At 42.4% G+C, this 27443-nt stretch overlaps 2 protein-coding genes across 2 annotated transcripts; one reads left to right on the top strand and one right to left on the bottom strand.

Moving 5' to 3' along the window:
• Positions 1-656: 656 nt before the first annotated feature.
• On the top strand, positions 657-11185 carry LOC142917383 (speckle-type POZ protein-like). The gene is made up of 7 exons (XM_076062030.1): positions 657-740; positions 4223-4350; positions 5134-5311; positions 6702-6757; positions 7190-7312; positions 8336-8481; positions 8644-11185. The coding sequence occupies exons 1-7, from the start codon at positions 737-739 to the stop codon at positions 8675-8677; spliced, it is 669 nt and encodes a 222-aa protein (XP_075918145.1). The 5' UTR covers positions 657-736; the 3' UTR covers positions 8678-11185.
• A 12054-nt stretch (positions 11186-23239) lies between these two features.
• LOC142917357 (hydroxylysine kinase-like) lies at positions 23240-27105 on the bottom strand (the record flags this gene model as incomplete). The annotated part of the gene is made up of 3 exons (XM_076061993.1): positions 23240-24599; positions 25462-25774; positions 26925-27105. Coding segments are annotated over 3 exons (669 nt in total), but the record flags the coding sequence as incomplete, so codon positions are not given.
• Between the last annotated feature and the right edge of the window lie 338 nt (positions 27106-27443).

Raw genomic sequence — 27443 nt, 5'->3', positions numbered from 1 at the left:
AAGTTCATAGAATTGCACTAACAACATTATACTAGATAATTGTCTCTGATTTTGACTGGTAGTGTATTTTTACAATACACTGTGCAGTAATGAACATGCAGGTAATCCCAGAACACTAATAAGACCCTTTCATTTACAGTAATGTTTCTTTCCTTATAGACAGTTTGTGTTTTTTGAGCACAATATTCAGATGTGTGGGTGAAATACTTGAGGGTTTGTCAATGGTCATGTATTTATGGTAATGCATGAGCTTTATAGCTGTTATGTGCTCGTGTGTTTCAGGTTAAGGTCGTAAAGTTCTCTTATATGTGGACCATCAACAATTTCAGCTTCTGTCTTGAAGAAATGGGCCAAGTTCTCAAGAGTTCTACATTTTCAGCAGGCACCAATGAATACATTGAAATGGTACAGTAAATTCTGGCTATTTTATGACATTAAAAAAAAATCACAATGCTCACGGAGGTGCTTTACTAGAACAATTTTGCATAGTGCATGTTTTAGTTCATACTATATTGTTTTAGTAATGTAGTCTGCGCGTACATACACACCTAATATTAACGACCATGTCTTGTTCATATGTTCAATCAGGTGCCTACGCATAAACCCCGAGGGTTTTGACGAAGAGAGCAAAGATTACCTATCGTTGTCCTTGTTATTGGTCAGCTGTCCCAAGAGTGAAGTCTACGCCAAGTTCAAGATTTCTATTCTTAATGCCAAGGGAGAGGAAACCAAGGCTATGGGTGAAACTACTTGTATTAAAGTATCAATTCACGTCATATGTGTATTTGGTAACAGGATTATATCATAATCAGCCATTATTTATCGACTGCTTGAAACATTTTATAAACCTTACGAACACCATCCCTCATCCTTCACATGAGCTGATCTAATATCTCCTTGTCTACGTTTGACATCGTCTTGGGCATGTACTTTACTTTTCTTCCTATTCGGCCACTAGTCTCATCCATCAACCATCCCATTTAGCGATGTGTCCTGTCCAAGCCCAATCTATATTTACAACAGTGAATATGATGTCTCTAATTTGCCGTTTTGATTTGACCAACGTGTTCCTCTTTCAGTTTCTCACTGTAATTCTCAACATACTTCTCTCCACGCTTTGTGTACTTTGTAGTTTTATTCCATTTGTCAGTGTTTCTATTTGTAATCAGTGTTTCATAGTAGGTAATATGCACTAGATTGGAATCTTTCATCCTGTAGCACATTGCAACTTTTCATTATCAAATTCATATTCCAAAAGTGATCTTGATCCTGTTCCACCTTCAGGAGTTTCCATTATGCATATTTTTGTGTTTTCCATGATATTGACCCTCCAATAATAATTTTATTTTGCTTAGTGTACCTGGACATTGTCATTCACGGACATTTCTTTTCCTAGTTTTACAATCTTCACCATGTGTTATTCCATTGTAATTTATCAAGTGACGGCTTTATTTTTTCTGCTTGCACTCACTGTTTATTACAACTTCATTATTTTTGTTTGTATTCTCATCCATTTTTTTATTCATTTCTGGTGGTTTTACAAAGGTTGGCATTTTCATCCCATTTCACACTTCTCCTTTACCTTGCTTTAGTGGTTCATATTGTTTGTTTTATAATTGCCTTATTACTTTCAGGATACTCTTTCAATGCGCGATAACTATTTTAAGTGATGACATCCATACATTTACTGTGCTTTGCTAAGGCTATTAACATTTCTCTGAGAGTCTAAATCTATCTTTTTGTTTTAAACTTTCATGTTTTTTTCTTAGTATTTGCTTTGGTGTTGTCTTTGGTAATGTTAACATGTAACTCACGTCACACAACCATGTTTACAAAGACAAGCATTATTAATACACAAACACATTCACCTAATCCATATGAACTATATCTTCATACACTTAAATCCAGGTCTGATTTTCATCTACCTTGAAGTTAAAAGCTAAACTGAACTATTTTTATTTTACCAGGCAAGGCCCACTGAGCTACAGTGTGGGAAAAAAGTATTTGATGCCCTGCTGATTTTATACGTTTGCCCACTAACAAAGAAGTGATCAGTCTATAATTTTCATGGTAGGTTTATTTGAACATGTAACTCACGTCACACAACCATGTTTACAAAGACAAGCATTATTAATACACAAACACATTCACCTAATCCATATGAACTATATCTTCATACACTTAAATCCAGGTCTGATTTTCATCTACCTTGAAGTTAAAAGCTAAACTGAACTATTTTTATTTTACCAGGCAAGGCCCACTGAGCTACAGTGTGGGAAAAAAGTATTTGATGCCCTGCTGATTTTATACGTTTGCCCACTAACAAAGAAGTGATCAGTCTATAATTTTCATGGTAGGTTTATTTGAACAGTGAGAGACAGAATAACAACAACAAAATCCAGAAAAACGCATGTCAAAAATTGTATAAATTGATTGGCATTTTAATGAGGGAAATAAGTATTTGACTCCATCTCAATCAGAAAGATTTCTGGCTCCCAGGTGTCTTTTATACAGGTAACGAGCTGAGATTAGGAGCACACTCTTAAAGGGAGTGCTCCTAATCTCAGCTTACCTGTATAACAGACACCTTTCCACAGAAGCAATCAATCAGATTCCAAACTCTCCACCATGGCCAAGACCAAAGAGCTCTCCAAGGATGGCAGGGACAAGATTGTAGACCTACACATGGCTGGAATGGGCTACAAGACCATTGCCAAGCAGCTTGGTGAGAAGGTGACAACAGTTGGTGCGATTATTCGCAAATGGAAGAAACACAAAAGAACTGTCAATCTCCCTCGGTCTGGGGCCCCATGCAAGATCTCACCTCGTGGGGTTGCAATGATCATGAGAACGGTGAGGAATCAGCCCAGAACTACACAGGAGGATCTTGTCAATGATCTCAATGCAGCTGGGACCATAGCCACCAAGAAAACAATTGGTAACACACTACGCCGTGAAGGACTGAAATCCTGCAGCGCCCGCAAGGTCCCCCTGCTCAAGAAAGCACATATACATGCCCGTCTGAAGCTTGCCAATGAACATCTGAGTGATTCAGAGGACAACTGGGTGAAAGTGTTGTGGTCAGATGAGACCAAAATGGACCTCTTTGGCATCAACTCAACTCGCCGTGTTTGGAGGAGGAGGAATGCTGCCTATGACGCCAAAAACACCATCCCCACTGTCAAACATGGAGGTGGAAACATGCTTTGGGGGTGTTTTTCTGCTAAGGGGACGGGACAACTTCACCGCATCAAAGGGAAAATGGACGGGGCCATGTGAGAACCTCCTTCCCTCAGCCAGGGCATTGAAAATGGGTCGTGTATGGGTATTCCAGCATGACAATAACCCAAAACACACGGCCAAGGCAACAAAGGAGTGGCTCAAGAAAAAGCACATTAAGGTCCTGGAGTGGCCTAGCCAGTCTCCAGACCTTAATCCCATAGAAAATATGTGGAGGGAGCTGAAGGTTCGAGTTGCCAAACGTCAGCCTCGAAACCTTAATGACTTGGAGAAGATCTGCAAAGAGGAGTGGGACAAAATCCCTCCTGAGATGTGTGCAAACCAGGTGGCCAACTACAAGAAACGTCTGACCTCTGTGATTGCCAACAAGGGTTTTGCCACCAAGTACTAGGTCATGTTTTGCAGAGGGGTAAAATATTTATTTCCCTCATTAAAATGCAAATCAATTTATAACATTTTTGACATGCGTTTTTCTGGATTTTGTTGTTATTCTGTCTCTCACTGTTCAAATAAACCTATCATTAAAATGATAGACTGATCATTTCTTTGTCAGTGGGCAAACGTACAAAATCAGCAGGGGATCAAATACTTTTTTTTCCTCACTGTACATAGCTCTTTTTCAGAAGTGCCCTGGCCACAAACAATAGCCTAACGAGATGGCTTATTGTGTGGAAATGCATAGCAGCCAAATACTCTGGATTTTTATAAATATGGAGGGAAAAACCGGAAGACCTGGATAAAAATACATGCAAGCACAAGGAGAACATGCAGACTCCAAATATACAGGCATCAGGGTTGAGATCGAACCCATGACCTATATACCAGGCGAGGTAGTTGACTGCCACCGTGGCGCAGGGCTTTAGAATACATTGCTATCTTTACATTTTGAAAATATAATGAAGTTTTTTTTTCCCATTACATGAAATTACCACAGTTTATTGTAAGAACTGGTGAGTATTGTTTGAAACCTATTTTTTTACAGAGACCCCGCGAGCATACCGCTTTGTCCAAGGAAAAGACTGGGGATTTAAAAAATTCATTCGAAGAGATTTTTTGCTTGATGAATCTAATAGCTTGCTTCCAGATAACAAACTGACACTCTTTGGTGAAGTAAGTATGACATGCTGCGGCTATTGTGTAATTTTCTATTTTATTCATTACAATTGCACAGTTGGAGTCAATATTCTACTTAATTGAAGATTGTAATAATTACTTTCCCTGTTCCATACAAGGAAATTGTTAACATGAGTTTTCCAAGCACTTTTTTCCTCCACTGGTGCTAGAGTTAACATAGCACAACAATTAAATAATCAAGCGTAATTTTTTTTAGGTTTTCTCCCTCTGGATAGTGTTTATATTTAAACCTTGACATTTTTATAAACTAGAATGTCAGGTATTACATAATGTGTTTTGTTTAAATGTCGCCACATGAATTCCTTTTCCTATTCTCGGACATCAGCCAGTTTGATGTAAATGTTTATTGTCCTTGGGGGGGTCCTTTTAATCACCAGATTAAATTTTTTTACCTTTAAAATCCTTTACAAAATACAAGCATTTTTGATAATGAAAGGAAGCACATCAAGGAGGGCTGTTCACTTCCTCTGTTGCTGTGCAGAACCCATAATTAGGGGCCTCACTACCTGTTGAAACTGTTTATACAGTGTAAAATAACTTGACAAAAATATAGAATGAAAATTGATTAATATGAAAAACATTTCACGGACCACTATTTTGGCATTATTCACAACACTTGTTCTGATATAGGATGTTTGTGCAGATTTGCTTGCTTGATTGAACCAAAGCCTACATCTTCATGCAAAATGTGAAGTTAAGTGAGGATTTGTAAAAAAAAATCATCAAATGCCTTCTCAAAGCTGGTTGATGTTTATGCAGGTTAGTGTGGGGCAGGATTCCGTGAACATTTCTGGTCAATCCAGCATGAGTACATTCAAAGTACCAGATTGCCGGCTGGCAGTTGACTTCGGGGAGATCTGGGACAATTCCCGCTTCACTGACTGCCTGCTTCGTGTTGGTGGCCAGGAGTTTAAAGCCCACAAGGCCGTATTGGCAGGTCTGTGCCACAACAAGCAACACATGCGTCGTTTAGTGTACAATAGAACCATATAATTAATGATACTGTAATTAGTTTGGGGTAATCAACTACAGCCATTTCCTGTTTTACACTGAATTTTATTAACTAACACTGGCAAATGCTTACGTCAATTTGTAATGCTTTTTGTTAAAGGATACATCAGTAAATATGTGTAATGAATTCAACTGAGTCACAGACGCACTTCTTCAACCAACACACGGGGTACTACCCCTTAACACATGAACAACCTATGGTGGTGGACCACCAGGCTATCTACACTAATTACACGGGGTCCGGGTCCACGTGTTGGTGACTCTTGTAGGACGTAGATTCTTAAGGATGAACAACAGCAGCCGGTCCCTCTCAGGGACCCGGCTTTTATCCTCTGTGGCGGGGGTGGCTCCGCCCTTAGCCACGACCATCTTCTGGAATCCTCTAGCGGGTTCCCGGCCCTGACACGTGACCACCCCTAGCCCCCACCTGGGGGCCCTGTGTACACTTTACCGGTCACGTGTCCTTCGGGGTCAAGTGCCATGGCCCTTGGTAACCCCATTCCCATGGCCAGCACTCTCACACCCTATCCTGTAGGGGTCGGCACCGCACGCAGAGCGTGGTGCCACTCAGCACTGTCAGACAGCGCTCACCATGCCCCTCTCGGGCCGGTACTGCACCCACATCCACGTGGTGCCCTCGATGTTAATACGATGTTAATACATCGCACGCCGTGCCTCTCTATAGCCGGCATTACACAATGACATTCGCGATGTCACTACATATATATAAATGTAATATTGTATTATGTGAGAGATAAACATATTTAATAATCCTGTTGCTAAAGTTTTTATTCCGTTTTTATTTACTTCACTATATCATCGTTGTGCAGGAATTCATTTTACACAATGCAATTATGGTGTAGGTTTTGAGCCTCTAATTTGGACATTTATTTGCGTCCATGTTTGACAAATCTGTAATGGATATGCCATATGAAATAAAATATGGATCTGGATTGTACCTCTTTTGTATCTAGATTATTTGATCTCTAGATATAACATCTAAATGTGTCTGTACCACATTCCGGTGTTTTTCCAATTAACTGTACAGTAAAACCTTGAATTGCGAGTAAGTTCGTCTGCAAGTGTTTTGCAAGACGAGCCAAATTTTTTAATAAATATTAATTTGATAAACGAGTGAGGTTTTGCAATACGAGTAGTACGTATACGCTTTGTCTGCCGAGCGTCACGTGATCACAACTGATATACGAGTGCTTTGATATACGAGTGCTTTGGATTACAAACACGTTTCCGGAACAAATTATTCTCGCAATCGAAGGTTTCACTGTATTTGTTAACAGTTGCTTTACCTTTTTCAGGTCGGTCACTTGTTTTTAATGCTATGTTTGAACATGAAATGGAAGAGAGCAAAAAGGTATCTTTAAATGCAATCTTAATACAGCACATTAATACTGTGATCATACATTTCCAAGGTGCATTTGTCACAATGGATCGGTTGATAAGTATCTCTTGAGAGTGCTGTCAAATGTTGAACTATTACCCTAGTAACTCTTTTGGCGCATTGCACATTTATTATCAAAAAGTATTCATTCCGAGGGAATGTTAGATTGTATTTTATAGCTATTTTTTATACAACATTTCACAGAAGGCCATTGCATGTGTGTCAAGAATGGATTTATTACGCGCAATAAATATTCATCGGCAAGTTGAATACAACTTTAATGGAGCCACTTTACATGTGTTGTGTAGATATAACGGATGTTTATTTTATTTAATTGAATGCTATATTTTCGTCTCCCAATATATGCCGAAGTTAATTTGAATATATTGTGTTGCTACCTTGCAGAATCGAGTGGAGATTAATGATGTGGAGCCTGACGTGTTCAAGGAAATGATGCGTTTTGTCTATACGGGAAGGGCTCCAAACCTCGAGAAGATGGCCGATGACCTGCTGGCCGCTGCTGACAAGGTTACACGCTTAAAATGTTAACATGAGATCGCACCACCTTGTGATGTATCGGTATGCAGTTGTAGGTCGCAAGTGAAATTAAAACAGCATTTAGGTATTTTCTAAAGCCCATGTCACAAATAATATGAATAGCAAATGTATATGATGCAGACGTTCACATTAGTGCTTTCAGGTTTTGGAATTGATGTCCTGGGAGATGATTGAATTTTCAACAAAAAATATAAATTGTCATGCAATTTCACAATGGAATTGAATGTCAAACTGGTATTAGTCCATGCTAGAGGCTAGTACGTGTGCATTGAAGTGCATTCACATGCAGCATTTTTATCCTAAGTGCAACCATTTGGCTGTGTGTTCTTGTATTGAGGGTTTTTTGTTAATCACATTAACAATTGATACAATTAGTAATAAAATAAAGGGAAGTGTTTTAAAAGATTGTTTGATGTGGCATGGCTGTATAGAAATAAATTGGAACAAATATAATTTTATTAAGGAAACGGATATCCTGCTGTTCCTGAAGATCTGCCAGATAATCAGTTAAGAGTCATTACTCTCCCTTCTGGAACATCATATTCAATAGTTCCTAAAGCGATTGTAATAAAATAAGAATACAAATCGTATAAAGTCGCATGTTTAAGCTTTGTTCATTAAAGTTTCATATTCTGCTAGAGTTGAAATATGGTGGCTTGCAGTTGCATTGTTTATCAGCTTAACAACCAAACTCTTTAAGCTCTTGGAAAACAACATCTCACCTCCTTTGTAATTTGCATGACTTTGTAACCAATATAATAAAGTTTAGGACAAGGACCCCTAATTATAGTAGAGATCAATAAATACATGACTTAAAACATAAATATGCTGAAAGGTTGATGCCATGTTTTAAGAAAATTCTCAAACATTTGACTGCTGTATACTGCGTTTATAAAGTAGTTCATGGGGTGAGGGAATGTTATACAAGCGAAATAGGTAGAGAAAATAGTGTTCTTAATACTGAAATTGCACTTTGTTTTTACTTTTCTCAAGTATGCATTAGAGAGGTTGAAGGTGATGTGCGAGGAGGCACTATGCACAAACTTGTCGGTGGAAAATGTTGCAGAGACTTTGATCTTGGCCGATTTGCACAGTGCAGAGCAGTTGAAGGCCCGGGCCATTGACTTCATAATAAACAGGCAAGTCTAGTGAGAGTGTGACTGTCACTGAGCTGCGTAACATTGATGATGCTTACATGGCAATTTGCATTACAGTCCCTTTTAATGGAGACTAACCGTTTGCCCCAATCCTTATAGACACTGCTTATTAGGAGCTCGCTTAACCCTGACTTGTACTTGCAGTCATGCGATGGACGTAATGGAGACGGCGGGCTGAAAGTCCATGGTTCTGTCTCGCCCTCACCTGGTTGCGGATGCTTTCCGTGCCTTGGCCACGGCCCAGTCTCCACAGCTGGGACCTCCATGCAAGCGTCTCAAACAGACTTAACGGTGGCAGGCAAAGAACATCTATGACCAGGAAAACTTGGGCTGCACGGTGCGGTTATTTACCTGTGGCCTCCATGCAAACAACCGTGAAGACTTTGCATCAGACTACCAACTTTCCTCTGCTTTGAAAATAATGTTAATTTAAGCAAATTTATTTACTTTCACAAAAAGGTGGCCAAATTCACTTTACCATGTAATATAGTGCTACATCTATACATCTACAACTCTATAAACAAGTACATATGTAGAAAAAATGGAAAACTACAGCCTAATAAACACCACGACATATCCCAATTGAGAGAGTGTAAAATAAAACGTTCGATGTGATTGTCCCTAGGTGGCAGGACAATTTGGTTCAATTGTTTAGTTAAGTAAAAACAGAATGGTCTAAAACCCTGCAATGTCTACCTTAACATGAAGGATGAGTATTCGTCCAGTGTCTGTGTACTCAAGGTTACAGATAGTGGCATAGAGAACAACCAGTTCTGAAAGATAAGAATGTGCCAAGCCATATAAGGCCTTAATTCAAGAGGTAAACTTTTCAGATTGATTTTTCATTGCACAGACAGCTTATGCATTGACTAGAACAGGAGTACTATGATTGCCGAGTTTGAAGACTGACAAAGATAATATTGCAGTCGTGTATCCTGCGTATAACAAAGCATGGATGGAGTACTCGGTGTAAGAAAAGGCAAGGCACAGCATCAATTTGGCCATGTTACGCAGTTCATAGCATTTCACTTTTTTGCTTGTATGGGCTTTCATGTATGACCCAAAGATTTTTGACTTACAACAAAAGTAAATCTTATTTCCATCAATTTAGTAGTTTGTATTCACGGAAACAAGATGTGCTGTGTTTCTAAGTTTTGTTTCGTATTATATTGTAATGATTTGTTTTTATTATGAATTTCATCTATTACCAACTCGTAGCATCATGTCAACCCAGAGTTTTACGTGATTGGAAGGACCATAATTTTTGCATCAGCGCTGTTTTACGTAACCTCTCACTTAAAATTAAATTGTACATAAAATTGCATAAGCTTTGAAGGATTACACACATAGATTTGGAAGCACAGATTTAAATAATATTCAAAGCTGCAGGATATAATATGAAAGTACAACAAATGAGCAGTGTCATGGATTTGAGTCGATTTGAAGAATATTACAATCTAATGCAATGTGTTGGGATATGAACAAATGCAAACGACGAGAATGTTGGAGGTTTTTTTACGTGTTAAACGTACAAAACAAGTTGGATAATACATGCAAAATTAAGGATAGCCAGTGTTGTAAGCAGTCTATTTATTTTGTTATTTGTTTAATATTTTAGTTTCGTCCTTATATATATTTGATGCTAAAGATGTATATGGTACATTGCACTCTACCTATTCAATTAAAAACTGATTAGGTGATTCGGGGAAGTTATTTGTTGTCATGGTGAGAGTTAAAGCATTGAAATCTGATTGGGGTTCTAATCTGCAGCAAGTCTATGCTGTCGTAAGTGAGTGTGACAAAAACTCTTAGCAGAGTGCAGCCAGTGCGGTGGACTAATTGAACCCTGAAATGTATCAGGCAGTTACCGATAATGTACTCTTCAAATTGTTGCCTTGTATGACTTCCGAAATTGAAAATACTTTGCGCCAAATGTAAATGTTTATTGGAAAATGGATATACTGTAACTGCCAAAAAAATATATATAATTGCAGAAATAATAATATGGTCTTTGTAAAAAGTGTGTGTTTTGAAAAAGTGTGATTGCATGCAAGACAGTTTTGGGTTCTTCCCACGAGTTTTTATGCATATTCAGAGATGAAAATATGTTAATTGGTTTAATAAAAAAATGTTGCTACAATTGTAATACAAAAATATAAACTTGAAGCTAGTAATGCGGCATAGTGCCCCAATGTTTGACCTTTTATGTTTTTCCATTACAGATAATACTGTTTTGGATGTAATATAAATGTTTTGTAAGGCCCTTTTACAATGAATTGTCAGCAGATGATTGGAATTGCAAAATGAACCATTCTTTGTATATTACGTGTTTTCTAAATTGATTTGCATTATAAATGGCAATATAAACCCTTTTCATATGGTAAATATATTACCGTTATCTGATCTCTTCTAGAAATCAGTATTTGGATATAAGAAAAAAAGCTGCTTTTAGCTCTGCACCACTTATTCCACATTTTTTTCATTAAAATTGTTTTTGATAATGTTAATATTTTCATTTATGACATTTTGCAGTGTTACACTTTTTTCGGTAAAGTCTCGTCGAAAGAAATTACTACACGACTTTACCCGAAAGAACCAAAGAGTCATTCCTGCAGTCACGAAAGCTTTGAATCTATTTTGCAGTGTATTTAAAAGTTGAATAAACATGAATGTACCTGGAAATATGTCCAGTTTAAGTTGTCATGTTCTTTACTCTGGGAATGTTACAGATATGTGGATATGTAAAATTTCAATTGACACCCAACAGCAACATTTTAACAAGTTGTATTTTGGAGCCAAAGGTAAACTTAAGTGTATATTTCCTTGCCACTTTTAAAGGCATGTTTACCATGTGTTGATAAACAGTTCACTGGAGAATTGTAATGTGTTCACTGTTCATCATTTACAGCGTTTTGTCAACCCACTGCTTAAACGAAGGCCTCACCACACCATGTCGGTCATTCTTCACCCACTGATGTTAACTGTGGCTGGGAATTGAACTGGTTGTTTCGTCAGTTTCCTAGTGCCACCACTCCATTCAATTACATCCTGTTTAATGTGTATAATTATAAGTGGCATTCTTACTCTTTGGTTCTATTCGGTAAAGTCACGTAGGTAAAAAAATTAAAACAACAAAAATCACGACGTTTCGGCCACAACACAAGCGGCCTTCATCAGGTGAAGGGACCAACCTGTCCAGCGGGCAGCGTTGGAGTGAAGAAAGCCAAGCGCTGGTCGCCTCCCTTTAAGCTGTGAGGGGGCAAACAGCAAACGCTCTGACAAAGGAAATTAGCATGAAACGCACCACTGACAAAGCTTGGAATTAGCACAAGATGATAATACACCACCCTGGGAGTTTGGAATACCACTATGCATGTTGTTGTTGCAACGCAACAACAACATGCATAAATACAAACTGACAATTTCATCCTTGCAGTCACGAAAGCTTCAAATCTAGAAGTCGCATTCTATTTTTGGTGGTCATACGTTCAGTATTTTCTGCTGAACTGAGTGTTGGATTTATTCATTTTAAATGTACTTTTTGCTTGGTTACATTTTGCTCAGGTAACAGCTCGCATTTGCGGTAATTGGTGCCATACATCAATGTCTTGTCTGGCATTAGACACGTCTGTACGAACAGTGTTTTCATTAGCCTCCATTTATCAGTTAGGGGAACAACTAAGCTCGAAGGGGCAGTACGTGTCGTTCTGGTCACTCAACACGACGTGTACTGTTCACGGACCACTGAGAAAACGCGTTGCAACAACAACATGCATAAATACAAACTGACAATTTCAGCCAGTGCAGCAGCTTTCTATAGCATGACCACATCGATTCAAGTTTCACAAACATCTTATTCGTATGTGCAGACGTGTAGCAACTACAATAATGTTTCTTTGAGGTGGTAGAGCCGGATGACTGCGTCAGCTGTAGCAGATTGTATCACTGTAATGCCTCCATTATGTTTGTGAATCGGGCATTGAATTGTTATATGTTCCATGGTTCTGGGTGAGCCCAGTCGCACACTGGAGAGTTTTTTCTATTTTCCTTTTTTGTGCATCGACCGGATGTTGTTTAAGGTAGCCCGTAAGCTTTACGGAAGATCGAAGCCAGGTACCTTTTACATCGGGTCTTTCATGAGGTGTTTGTGTCTTGTGGACTTCATTCGGATTTCCAAGAATCACGTTTGAATGTTGACTTAAAGCTTTCGTGACTGCAGGAATTCACATTCTTGGGTCTTTCGGTAAAGTCACGTAGATAGGTTCAAAGAAAATAACAAAAAAACTACGACGTTTCGATCACAGCACAAGCAATCGTCATCAGGAGAGCAATCTTATTATCCCTGAGATCAGGGCTAGGCCAGCCCTGAACAAGATCCGTTTACCATTGGGAGAAGTGACAACAGCAGATGTCAGTGTGAAGGCGATCGGTATTACCTTAGTGTTGCGGCATCTCTTCAGAAATGTGAGTCACTTGATCGAGTCGACGGATCTTGTTCAGGGCTGGCCTAGCCCTGATCTCAGAGATAATGAGATTGCTCTCCTGATGACGATTGCTTGTGCTGTGATCGAAACGTCGTAGTTTTTTTGTTATTTTCTTTGAACCTATCTACGTGACTTTACCGAAAGACCCAAGAATATCACGTTTGAAGTTACATTGTTGAAGGTTAAGCGCGTGGGTCCAAAAAGGCTTGCGCGACTCGAGTGCTGGCGAGGGACTGTATTGAGATCCGAGTGGATGGGGAGACGTTCGTTTTTCCACGATTTGCTGTGCTTCCCGGACAGTTGCAGTATTGAGGCAAATGGATGGGGAAGTGATGCGTGGCAACTCGAGAAGCCAGGATTGTGGATCCTGCTTTAAGGTTCAAGTGCCACCGCATTGCATCGTTCAATTGGACATCAACAAGCCGGGTGTGTGCCGAGCTATTTATGGTCCATGCCATTGCACAGAATACACAAGGACCATGGCTTATACCATAGCACCGGTGATAAATAAGAATTATCAAACAAGAACATGGAACAAAAGCTGAAAAGTATTTAGGAAAAAAGCGTGGAGCGGTGCATGCTGAGAGTTACTCCGGGATGGAAAGAGGAATGCAGATGTACTGACATCGCAGACGTCGCTGTGTAATGCCGGCGGTAGAGGGGCACGGTGTGCGATGTACTCACATCGTGGACACCACGTATATAGTGACATCGTGGATGTCACTGTGTAATGCAGGCCCTAGAGAGGCACGGCGTGCGATGTACTCACATCGTGGACACCACTTGTATGTGGGTGTCGTGCTGGCCCTAGAGGGGGCTCTGTGAGCGCTGAGTCATAGCGCTGAGTGACACCACGCTCAGGTGTGCATTGCCGACCCCTACAGGATGGGGTGTGAGAGTGTCAGCCATGGAATCGGGTTACTTTAGGCCATGGCACTCTGGTTGACCCCGGAGAACACGTGACTGGTAAAGTCTACACAGGGTCCCCAAGTGGGGGGCTAGGGGTGGTCACGTGTCGGGGCGAGATCCTGCTCGAGGATTCTAGAAGGTGGTCGTGGCCAAGGGTGCGACCAGCCACGACCACGGAGGATATAAGCTGGGTCCCCAGAATTGCTGTTGTCATCCTGAAGATCTACATTCGACGTCCGTGAAGAGTCACCAACACGTGGACCTGGACCCAAGCTGGGGTCCTGTCCGTTGTAGCTACTCCCAGTGTAGTTACGGTGTAATTAGTGTAGTTAGCCTGGTGGTCACGTAGCTAGTTACGGTGTAATTAGTGTAGTTAGCCTGGTGGTTATGTAGCTAGTTACGGTGTAATTAGTGTCATTAGCCTGGTGGTCACGTAGCTAGTTACGGTGTAATTAGTGTAGTTAGCCTGGTGGTTACGTAGCTAGTTACGGTGTAATTAGTGTAGTTAGCCTGGTGGTCACGTAGCTAGTTACGGTGTAATTATTGTAGTTAGCCTGGTGGTTACGCAGCTAGGTACGGTGTAATTAGTGTAGTTAGCCTGGTGGTTATGTAGCTAGTTACGTTGTAATTAGTGTAGTTAGCCTGGTGGACACGTAGCTAGTTATGGTGTAATTAGTGTCGTGATTCAAAATAAAGGTTTTTGGGTTAGATCGCGTTAGTTATAAATGTGTCGTAACCCTCCACCACCCGACACGGCCAATCAGCAAAAAAGTGTCACGTTGACAAAAGACAAAAGAGTTCACTACATCAGCCCACCGCTGTGTTGAAGGGTGAATCCACAACATTTACAGCTTGAATACGACGTTTCGCTGGTAATTACATCCAGCATCATCGGGCAATTCGCCAGAATGGTAAAGCCCTCACTTGCTCCCGGTCTTAAATAGAGCAGCAGTAGGGTGACGTCTTCATTTAACTCATTCAGGTGCAGTAATTATATAATCGATTGGTGATCAGTGACAGCACCGTGACTACACGGGATGTCGCGCTTGGCCTGCGCAAAAGGCAGACGGCACAAAGAATGAAGACGCACAATATGACACTGTGAACTTGCGAGACAATTTCGTTTTGCGCGTGCGACACTCACCGCCATTCTGCTGGGTAAAATGTGTAGTACTCTTTGGTTCTATTGGGTAAAGTCACGTAGGTGAAAATAACATAACAAAAAATCACGACGTTTCGGCCACAACACAAGCGGCCTTCATCAGGTGAAGGGACGAGACTGTCTGGAGGACAGCGCTGACTTTACCCAATAGAACCAAAGAGTATGGATCCTAGCAGTCACGAAAGCTTTAAATCTAGAATTAAAATGTGTAGTCCAATCACTTGGCACTAAACATTTTATTTAAATGTGAAGACCTTTGTCGATCCACTGCTGGATAAATTCCTCCACCACGATGTTTCTGCCATGGGGGTTGTTTGACCATCATTCACCACATTGGTCAGTGTGGATTGGTGGACAGGTAGGTGCCCAGAATTAGTTCAGATATCACTCGCTAGTGATGTCATCCATGATCAGTAATCAAACTTGAGTCGCTGCTGGGTTCATAGTGCATTGCGCTAACAATTGCACCGCTACTACACCTTAAACATTGAATGTCATCATTGACCACGGTCAATCCACAGCTGGATGAAGACCTCCCGGTGCTATCCGTGTATCTGCTTGAGTCCCGAGTGGTTGGGGTCATCTGAGTGGAAGTGGTGTGTGGTTATCCACGTCGGGTGAGTTTTCTCACCAACCTGCATTGACCAGGGTATAATGACTAACGGTCACATATCTTTCCCACAATTTTAACGCATCTTGATACATTAACCAGAATCTGAAAATATGAAATATTCATCATTACGAGGAAATAAAACAGGAAGGAGACAGACTCCTAAACATGGATTTCTCTTTTTCTTAGTTCTTTCGGTAAAGTCACGTTGAAGGGAAACAATAAAATAATCAAATATATATATAAAACAATAAAAATTCTCACGACGTTTCGACCATAACACAAACGGTCGTCATCAGGTGTGTCGGTTTGCATATATTTATTTTTAAACGGTGTATTTATTTATAAAAACGTTAGCGCCACACGCAGTGATTTGGCAGTATATTTAGAAGGACTAGTCCATCTATGTTCTGAAAAGAGGAGGGGGGAGACGAAAAATTTTAATGTATGCTGTCTGAAAGCCACTGTAAGCGTGAACAATCAATTAAGACCTGAAATGGTTTATCAAATCTTTCCAATGATTGCTAAGCCAGAATCCATCTTCTCAGTTGAAATTGTCTCTGTGCTTGTATATGTGGATAGCCTCATGAACGAATCTCTCATGGTAGCCAGATGGCTTACAAAGAACCTCTGTCTTGAAAAAGTCAATGTCATGTGAGCCTACTGAATTATAACAATGATCTGCCACGGCCGAGGTGTTGGTCCTACCGTGTTTAAGGTCTGCTTTGTGTTCACGAATGCGGTCTGAGACATGGCGTTTGGTTTCTCCAATGTAACTACTACCACAGAGGCAACTTAGTTTGTAGACACCAGGGTATTGTATGTCCGGAATCACATCTTTTACAGACGGAACCAGATCACGGATTTTATGTAATGTGTTGAAATGGACCTGGATCTTGTGTTTATTCAAGATTTTGGACATCTATTTTGTGATCCCCGCAATGTAGGGTAAAGTGATGGTTTTGAAAGGCTCCTCAAGTGGGTCCTTCTTCATGGTTTGAGTGATAGCTATGCGGATTGTATAGTCGGAGTAACCATTAGCCTTAAGAGCTTGGTGTACGTGCTTGAGTTCACTGTCTATGTGTTCCTGGTCGGATATGCATTGGACTCTTTAATACAGAGTCTTGATGAGAGAATTCTTCTGTGATGGATGGTGGTGGGAATCCGGCTTCAGATAAGCATCCGTATGGGTAGCTTTCCTGTAGACAGAGTGGCTCATTGAACCATCAGGTCTCTTTTTAATTAGGACATCCAAAAAAGGTAGCTTGCCATCTTTTTCGACTTCCATGGTAAATCTGATGGCTGGGTGTATGGAATTGATGTGGTCGAAGAATTGGTCTAGAGCAGGCCGGCCATGTGGCCAGATGACAAAAGTGTCATCCACGTACCTCTTCCATAAGGTTGGGCGCAGAGTGGCAGTCTGGATGGCGTCAGTCTCAAATTTCTCCATGAAAATGTTAGCTATAACCGGAGATAGGGGGGAGCCCATTGGGGTGCCCTCAGTTTGTTTGTAGAAAGTTCCATTCCAAGTGAAGTATGTATTGGTTAAACAGTGTCTCACCAGGGGGGGTACCTCAGTGTTTAGTCCTTGATGAACCAAGTCTTCAATGATTGCGATGGTGTCAGGTACAGAAACCTTGGTGAATAAGGAAACTACATCAAAACTGACAAGCAGGTCGTCTGGGGACAGGGAAATACCCTTGATTGTCGATACCAGGTGAGTAGAATTTTGTACCGCAGAGGTGGTTTTTCCAGTGAAAGGATGCAGGATTTCAGACAAAAAACGAGCCAGTTTGTAGGTGGGGGAGTTGATAGTAGAGACGATGAGACGAAGGGGTGTATCTACTTTATGTATTTTTGGTAAGCCGTATAATCTTAGTGGCCTGGCAGCAGAAGGTTTCGACGAAAACTGTTTAGATTGATCAATTAATGCGGTTGAATCAGAAATTATTTTGTTGGTTTGTGTGACGAGGCTGTTGGTGGGATCTCTTTTTATTTTTGTATAACTACCATCGTCGAGTAATTCTTTAATTTTGTTGTTGTATTCTATTTTATCCATGATGACAGTAGCATTGCCCTTGTCAGCTGAGAGGACTACAATATCATCCCTCTTTTTTAATTTATATAATTCAAAACGCTCATCTTTGCTGAGGTTGCTAGCTGGCATCTTAGCGTTTTTGAAGGTTGCAGCGATTTCAGATCTTTTTGGCATTGCCTTTGTCGGCTGAGAGAACGACGTTCTCTCAGCCGACAAAGGCATTGCCACTGTCATCATGGACAAAACAGAATATAACAACAAAATTCAAGAACTACTCAACGATGGCAGCTATACAAAAATAAAAAGAGATCCCACCAACAGCCTGGTCACCAAAACGAACAAAATTATCTCTGATTCAACAGCATTAATTGATGAGAACAAACAGTTCTCGTTGAAACCCTCTGCTGCCAGACCACCAAGATTATATGGCCTTCCAAAGATACACAAAGAAGATACACCCCTTCGTCCCATCGTCTCTACTATCAGCTCCCCCACCTACAAACTGGCACGTTTTCTGGCTGATATACTGCGACCTTTCACTGGAAAAACCACCTCTGCGGTACTAAATTCTACTCACCTGGTATCGACAATCAAAGACATTTCCCTGTCCCCAAACGACCTGCTTGTCAGTTTTGATGTGGTGTCCTTGTTCACCAAAGTCCCGGTACCTGACACCATCGCTATCATTGAAGACCTGGTTCATCAAGGACTGCATACTGATGTACCCCCCCTGGTGAGACATTGCTTAACCAACACATACTTCACCTGGAATGGAACTTTCTACAAACAAACTGAGGGCACCCCAATGGGCTCCCCCCTATCTCCGGTTGTAGCCAACGTATTCATGGAAAAAATTGAAACTGACGCCATCCAGACTGCCACTCTACGCCCGACCTTATGGAAGAGGTACGTTGATGACACCTTTGTCATCTGGCCACATGGCCAGCCTGCTCTAGACCAATTCCGCGACCACATCAATTCCATACACCCAGCCATCAGATTTACCATGGAGGTCGAAAAAGATGGCAAACTACCCTTTCTGGATGTCTTAATTAAAAGGAGACATGATGGTTCAATGAGCCACTCTGTCTACAGGAAAGCTACCCATACAGATGCTTACTTGAAACCGGATTCCCACCACCATCCATCCCAGAAGAACTGCCTCATCAAGACTCTATACCATAGAGCCCAATGCATTTCCGACCAGGAACACATTACCAGTGAACTCAAGCACGTACACCAGGCTCTCAGGGCTAATGGCTACTCCGACTACACAATCCGCAAAGCCATCACTCCAGTCATGAAGAAGGATCCTCTTGTGGAGCCACTCAAAACCATCACCTTACCCTACATTGCAGGGGTCACTAAAAAGATCTCCAAAATCCTGAATAAACACAAGATCCAGGTCCGATTCAACACAGTACATAAAATCCGTGATTTAATTCCATCTGTAAAAGATGCTGTTCCAGACATACAGTACCCGGGCGTTTACAAACTAAAGTGCCTCTGTGGTAGTAGCTACATTGGAGAAACCAAAAGACATATCTCGGACCGCATCCGCGAACATAAAGCAGACTTGAAACACGGTAAGACGAACTCCTCTGCCGTGGCAGATCACTGTTACAATTCAGTGGGCTCACATGACATTGACTTCTCCAAGACGGAGGTTCTTTGCAAACCAACTGGCTACCATGAGAGATTCGTTCATGAGGCCATTCACATATACAAGCACAGAGACAATTTCAACCGAGAAGATGGATTCAGGCTTAGTAACCACTGGAAAGATGTGTTAAATCATTTCTGTTCTTAATTAATTGTAATTTTACGATGACCTTCAGACCGCAGCTCTTTCGCCAGCATTGCCTCTTAATACCTCTCACACCACGGTTAATGGTATGGTTTACAACATGGAGTATACTAGGGCTTCGCAGCTGTCTCTCTCCCCCTCCTCTGTTCCGACCATGGACGAACTCGTCCGTCTGAACGGGGCCCGTAGCTATCCGTGGTACGGAAATTTGAGGGTAAGAATCCACCCATTTTTTCACCATATAGCATTGTGATATATAACGACTTATGGTTGGTAGCTTAGCTGATTGGAGAATATAGAGTTTATTGATAACATGAAGGTAATTTATATTTTAGTTTTTATTGGTTCACTATATAGTACTGTGAATAGCTCAGATGTGTAGTCATTTCTGTGACCAGTCACTAGCAAATCACCCAGTTATTTCAATGCTAAATTCGCCTAGTTATTTCAATGCTAAATTCTCCTGTTTGATTTGTACTAAGTGCCTCGGTGAATGTGTATGCTCTGACTTCAACGTAACTATTTCTGTAGCAGTTACAAGCGAATCACTCAGCCATTTCAATGCTAAATTCTATGCTAATCCCATTATCAAGGGGTGCCTCTGCGGATGTGTATGCCTTAATTTAGCTATTTCAATGCTAAATTCTATGCTAATTCCTTTTAACAATGGGTGCCTCTGCGGATGTGTATGCTTTAACTTTTAACATAGCTATTTCTGTGACCAGTCACAAGCTAATCATTCAGCCATTTCAATGCTAAATTTTATGCTAATTCCTTCGTCAAGGCTCTTTGTTCCTCTCACACAGCTTAAAAGCCGTGATCTGAACGTGGCTCTCTCACTCCAGCGCTGTCCTACCAGACAGTCTCGCCCCCTTCACCTGATGAAGGCCGCTTGTGTTGTGGCCGAAACGTCGTGAGAATATTATTGTGTTATTTTATTTTATCAATTTATTATTTTATTCTCATTCTACGTGACTTTACCGAAAGAACCAAAGAAGATAGATGGACTAGTCCTTCTAAATAAACTGCCAAATCGCTACGCACGGCGCTAACGTTTTTATAAATAAATAAATACACCGTTTTTTAAAAAAAATGTATGCAAACCGACACACCTGATGACGACCGTTTGTGTTATGGTCGAAACGTCGTGAGAATTTTTATTGTTTTATATATATTTTATTATTTTATTGTTTCCCTTCAACGTGACTTTACCAAAAGAACTAAGAATATGAATTACTCCAGTCACGAAAGCTTTAAATCAAAATGGATTTCTCTGTTAGATGCAGTCATTTGATGCCACTATTTGTGATATCTCAGGGAACACGATGTGACAAATCAAGCATACCAGCTTATATGGAAGAATGTCTCGATTCCAGCTCTCAAATCAACAGATAGACACGATGCTTATATAAATAACCACATTGTACAGCTTACCGACCTGCCAAGGAGTTAACCAGTTCTTTCGATGTCCTCTAGTACACAGGTAACTATAGGCTACAACAGGTGTTTCGTAAAGCCAGTAGATACACCTTTCTGCGGCCCACTTTTCAACTCCCACAAAATCAGCAGCCTGCAATACAATGCAGCGATATGGTCCAATTAACACTTCAATGGCGACTAATGGGAGATGCGAATGGACCGTGGAAGACTGGCCCACAAACTTCAGTTTGAGAATGCAGAGGACTAGAGGGAAAAATGCCAAGGAAATCCCAATCGGATACCCCCCCCCCCCCCAATTTCTCTCTACGAAGAGTTGACGGCGGGGATTTGAGAGGCGGCAGCAGCAGCAGCAGATGGTGGCCGTACGCTTGTGGCAGCGAAGCCCCGAGTAGCTGTCCCTGCAGGTGCACACGCCAGGGAGCCGCGCAGCGCCCGCCGTTGACGCAGCCATCTCGGCACAGCGCTGTTCGGGGGGCATCGCCAGAGGCGCACGGGAGGAGGAGCCTTTAGCCGTCGGCAGAATCCTTGCATCGGGTAGAGCTGCCCCAGACATCGTCGTCGTCGTTGTCGTCGGCCGCCAAGTGATCAGAGTGGCGATGATGACGCATTGGCGAATGTTCGTGCGTGTGTATGTGGTCACAACGGTGACTTCCTGGGCCTCAATTATGTCGGCGCAGACTTAAATGAGTACCTGGTGTGCTGTGGATACAACGTCAGCATTGGGGCGACAAAAGCGGCTTTGGGGCCGTCCATAAATGACGTCACGCGATTTTGGACGATTTTTGACCCCCCCCCCTCGTCATTGTCACAAATGTCTGACCCCCCCCCCCCCAAAAAAAAAGATAAAACATCTTCTTTGGTCTGGTAGGACAGCACTCCAGCGCTGTCCTACCAGACAGTCTCGTCCCTTCACCTGATGAAGGCCGCTTGTGTTGTGACCGAAACGTCGTGAGAATATTATTGTGTTATTTTATTTTATCAATTTATTATTTTATTCTCATTCTACGTGACTTTACCGAAAGAACCAAAGAAGATGAATCATTGCAGTCACGAAAGCTTTAAATCGAAAGATAAAACATGCTTCAAATCGCTTTAAACTATTGTCATTGTAGTGCGTATTTATTGTGCCGCTGCACTCTGATGTTGTAGGAGAAAACATTTATTAACAAGTCTATTTAATTAAGTGGAACGTGTTGTCTATATTTATTTAAAGTTGCGCATTTTGATGTGACGTCACATTTATCACCCCCCCCCCTCGTCACGCATCGTCACAAATGTCTGACACCCCCCCCCCCCCAGGTGCGTGACGTCATTTATGGACGGCCCCTTTGGCGTGGTGTTGGCCACACCACCTACTCGATACAAGACGTACACAAGCTGAAGAATCAGACTGGCGAACGAGAGGCACAATTGAAATAAATACATCGTGACACGGTTGGCATAGATGAGGTGAGAAGGAAAGGAGAGCACCCCATACCTCTGAAGAGTGGCATAACCTTTCCTATCATAGGGGCACAGCTGACAGTAATTCTAGAGGAATGGGATTATATTATTGCTGTCTCTGAGAATCGCGCTTCGTGTTTGATCGCTCTCATCGGATAGGGCGACCTGAAAAACTGGCGATGTACTTTCGGGTTACCAGAGCACAGAATGCAAGCTCACATTCACTCGGGTAAGATGGGCTGCAAGCACAGTGGCCAGATGTTAACTATCTCGCCTGGTATACAGGAGGTCGTTGGTTCGATCTCGACTGACGCCTGCTGCTGTATATTTGGATGTTCTCCCCTTGATCGTGTGGCTTTTTCTCCGAGTCCTCCGGTTTTTCCCTCCCAATTCAGAAGCATGCGTTTGGAGTATTTGGCTGCTAGAAATTTTCACACGATAAGCCACTTCGTTGAGCTATCATTTGTGGCCAGGTCGCTTCTAAAAAAAAGAGCTTTATAGCTCAGTGGGCCCTGGTAAAATAAAAAATAGTTTTAATTTAGTATGAGAACGCAACATTCTCGTCGGCAATGGCATAAGACAGGAGGCGGCAGTGTATACGTGGTGCATCTGCGTTCGAGGCTTAGCCAATTTTCACAGCCTCAGATCAATCCACTGCTGGATGATGCCTTTCCCCATATTATATGGGTTGCTTCACCATACTGCACCACACTGGTCAATGCGGTTTGTTTGAAGGGGTCCAGATATCACTTCCAATTCATGTTATAGTCATTCCCTGTAATCGAACTTACAGTGAGGGAAAAAAGTATTTGATCCCCTGCTGATTTTGTACGTTTGCCCACTGACAAAGAAATGATCAGTCTATAATTTTCATGGTAGGTTTATTTGAACAGTGAGAGACAGAATAACAACAACAAAAATCCAGAAAAACGCATGTCAAAAATGTTATAAATTGATTTGCATTTTAATGAGGGAAATAAGTATTTGACCCCTCTGCAAAACATGACTTAGTACTTGGTGGCAAAACCCAGGAGTGTCCCACTTTTGTAGAGGAAACCTTTACAGCAAAATCATCAAACACCCACCACCCCCACCACACTACCGTTCCCAAAGTCCGCCGAGTGGAAGGTCATGGCAACGCAAGAAAGTCGACTGATCTTTCACGAGGCCAGGACTCCCCACGCCCGTGTCTGAGGGTTCTAAGGTCAACTGTAGTTTAGATTAACAAAAATATCTGAATGCAACTGCAACTCACAAAATAACAAAATTAACCCAGAATGCACCAAATCTCGTCAGATCTTTGAAGCTCAACCGGGGAAGAGCCTGGGTTTAGTGCTTAATTTGAAGACTGTCTGGGAAAAGCAGACGTTTTATGCCTTGCGCTGCAAGTTGGCCAACAGATGTCGGTGTACGGTGACGCTTTTTATATTCTTGGTTCTTTCTGTAAAGTCACGTAGCAGGGAAACAATAAAATAATAAAAATATAAAACATCTATGCAGTTGTCGAGTGTTACCCCCCCCCCCACCACCTTTCGTATGCACAGGTAATCTCCGAGTTACTCCGGTTTCCTCTCACGAGCCAAACAAGCTACAAAGGAATTGGTCGAACATCTGAACGCTGGAACTTCATGAATACAAAATCTCAGAAACAGTCAGGATTTCCTGAGTAAATGAACGGGAAAAAAATATTCTGACAGTATTATTATTATTATCACCCACGGATGCGCATGTGAATGCCGTTTTGTCAACAGCGCTGGATGCAGCAACAATACGTTCCTAACCTGAAGCTACGAAAAACCTCCCCTATGCATTAAGTGCCTGGCATGAGCAATTCACATTTTTCAGATTCCGTATTCAAAGATCGCACGTGTCCAAAACCAACGGCGCCACGTTCAAGTTGAAACCGGTTCCTTGCGAAGCCTCGGGAGGTACCGGTGGGGCGAGTGGGAGGACGTGTCTCACGGTGGGCCCCCCCCGACCCCAAACTCCCCCTTCTCTCTCCTCGCCGTCCGTCTCGATTTCCACCGCGGTTCTAGTTTCTGTACCGTGCCGCAATATCGGACCACAGCCTCTGCATGTCCTCCAGGCCCCTGGTCCAGAGCTCGCGTAGCTTCACCCAGCCGGTGCGCGCCGTTATCAGCAGGTAGTCGGCGTTCTGCGGGTATCGCAGGATCGTGTAGCGGGCCATGACCAGCGACTGGCAGAACCTGCGGGGAAAAGTAGACCATATTGTTGTTGTCGCCGTTGCTGTCGTGACGGTTAATATCGTTTGTTATTCAAGAGGGTTTTTGCTGCCGACTTGTTGATCGGCTGGGATTTTAGCGTCCAGGAATTGCATCCATAGTTGGATCAAGTCTCGTGGTCAGCAGCAGAAGTGCCAGCAGAAGGAAAGTCGCTGTCTTCATCTTCCTCGTCTCCAGCAGCAGCAGCAGTGTGATCAGCAACATGATCGTAAACAACATCGCTATGAGTGTCTTTTCTATAATCATCATCACCGTCATCAGCAGCATCCGTAAAAGTGCTGTTAGCAACATCATGGTAATCAGCATTATTATGTCTTAACTGTTACTGATCCCCCCCGTTCACCAACACACATTAACCAGCATGGTGAAGTATGGTCAACTACCGCGATGATCGACATGGCATTGGCAAGACCTTCATTCATCATTGGTCTGATGAAGAGCTTTAAATAAATAATAAAGCACGTTTCGATTTAAAGCTTTCGTGACTGCAATGATTCATCTTCTTTGGACTGTCCTACCAGACAGTCTCGTCCCTTCACCTGATGAAGGCCGCTTGTGTTGTGGCCGAAACGTCGTGAGAATATTATTGTTATTTTATCAATTTATTATTTTATTCTCATTCTACGTGACTTTACCGAAAGAACCAAAGAAAATAAAGCACTTTTTTTTTGCCGCACAATCATCGAGTTTATCGGATTCTCGCCAGACCTGGATTAATTCTCGTTACGCAACCGCCACAGGTTTTTGAAGCCAACGTTTCCCGATGCGGCCAACGGCGATCCGGGCAGACCCGACCCGAACTGCCCCGGCCCCCCTCCGCTCTTACCTGCACGCCACCAGGAAGTAAACGGCCCTCCTCTCGTCCTCGGTGAGGGCCTGCACGCTCTCGTAGCCGGCCAGGACGTGACCCCCGGCCTCCATCGCCTCGCCGCTCTCCACCATCATGTACATGATGGCTATGGCCAGGTCGTACACGTGGTAGCCGAACATCATCGAGTTGAGGTCCACAATGCCAGAGACGCGGTGCCGCGGCGCTCCCTCCGCCGACTTGGGCCCCTGCTGCTGCTGCTGCTGCTCGCTTCCTGCGGCCACCTCCTGCACCAGGATGTTGTCGTCATTGAAGTCACCGTGGATTATGCCTGCGGCGAGGGGGGAAAACGTCGAATTTGATTTCGTCCGTTGTCTTTTATTGTTGACCGTCCTCCCCTCGTCGCCGTCGTCATCGTTCGTGCCCGTGACGTTTTTATTCCGGCCGCACGATTGGGGTTGCGCAAGCCGCGTGTGCGAGTCTAAGAATGGCCCCCGCAGAGTCTCAGTGAATCACCAACTTCTTCTCCTGCCTTCAAAGGCACAGAATTACAATAACCCACCAGCGTCGTACAACTCTGCACGGGGGCGAGATATGGAGCGGTGTGTAGTGGTATGCACACCGCATCACGAGCCCTTGATTCCCGGCCATGGAGAACATCACTGATATCTGAACCAGTCCTGGGATCCTACCTACATCCTCACCGACCAGCATGGTGAAGGTGGCAAAACAACCCCCATGACCCTACACAGCCTGGAAAGCCTTCGTCCAGATAGTGCATTGACAAAGGGCTGTACATTATTATTAAGAGTATATGTGTAACAAAAACTGTTGAACACAATTTAGCATGCATTGAAAAATGATTTGGTAGAAATTACAATAATGATTTATATACAGTAGCGTCTGAATGTAATAACCCTGTCATTTGATTTCACCTGTGATCAGTGTCTGTGCGAGTGTTCCCCATTACATGCATGCCTTGTAATGCATCTGTGTATGCTGGGTAAAAGTAATCACGTAAAGCACATTGCAAAGAAAATGCTTGCCACAAATGAATCACAATACCTTGCTGATCTCGTCAAGCAGCATAAACCATCATGCGAACTCGGGTGATCCTCGCAGCGGCTTTTGGCTAACCATCGAACAAACAAAGACGGTCACCGCATCGCGCGCTTTCAGATGCACTTCTGCGGCCGTCTGAAAAGCTCTTCTTTCCGATATTAGGAAGGCACTGGAGCTATGCACTTTTAAACCTAGATTGAACACTAATTTATTTTTGAACTGATTTTTTGTGTTTAGTTTGTTGTCCTTCCCCCGCACCTCCGATTAGCACGGTTGGCTACGTACGGTGCAAAAGAAGTTCAACGTACACACGTACGCGGCACCCGTCGTGGCTTCAAGGCCTCGTCGGTGGCCTGAAGCGCCCCTCGCCCCCTGAGGCATGGAGCTACGTCCCGGGTGAAGCTGCGAGGCGAGCGTACATCTGGTAAACTTGTGCAGGTTGGGTTGGATCTCCTCGCGGAACTTGGCGATGACCTCCCTGACCAGACCCTGGTTGGGGTCGCCGTCCAGAGTGAAGAGGTAGGACTCGAGCAGGTGGGTGTTTGATAGGTTCCAGATGAAATCGTCTCGTTGCAGGGAGTGCAGGAATGGGTGCTCAAACTATGCAGATGTTTAAAAACGAAGGCGGTAAGATGACAAAAAATGCAATACGAGATTAACATAGCATTGGCCAGTTGAGTACACATGTAAGTTAAAGGCAGCAAAACGTCAAGCTAGCAAAGGATAGTCTTCGATTCAGAAAAGATGTTCTCCTTGACTTATTATTTTCTCTTCGGTTTTTTTCGGTAAAGTCACGTAGGTAAAACTATAAAATAAAAGAATAAATGAAAAAACAACTACATTTTTTTTCATTCTATCATTTTATAGTTTTACCTACGTGACTTTACCGAAAAAACCAAAGAGTATGAATCCTTGCAGTCACGAAAGCTAAAAATCTA

This window comes from Petromyzon marinus, unplaced genomic scaffold (genome assembly GCF_048934315.1).
Source record: "Petromyzon marinus isolate PM22_M1 ecotype Great Lakes invasive population unplaced genomic scaffold, UKy_Petmar_22M1.pri1.0 PM_G_Scaffold_47, whole genome shotgun sequence".
NCBI classification, from domain to species: domain Eukaryota; kingdom Metazoa; phylum Chordata; class Hyperoartia; order Petromyzontiformes; family Petromyzontidae; genus Petromyzon; species Petromyzon marinus.
This window is presented reverse-complemented; position numbering and strand designations above follow the sequence as displayed.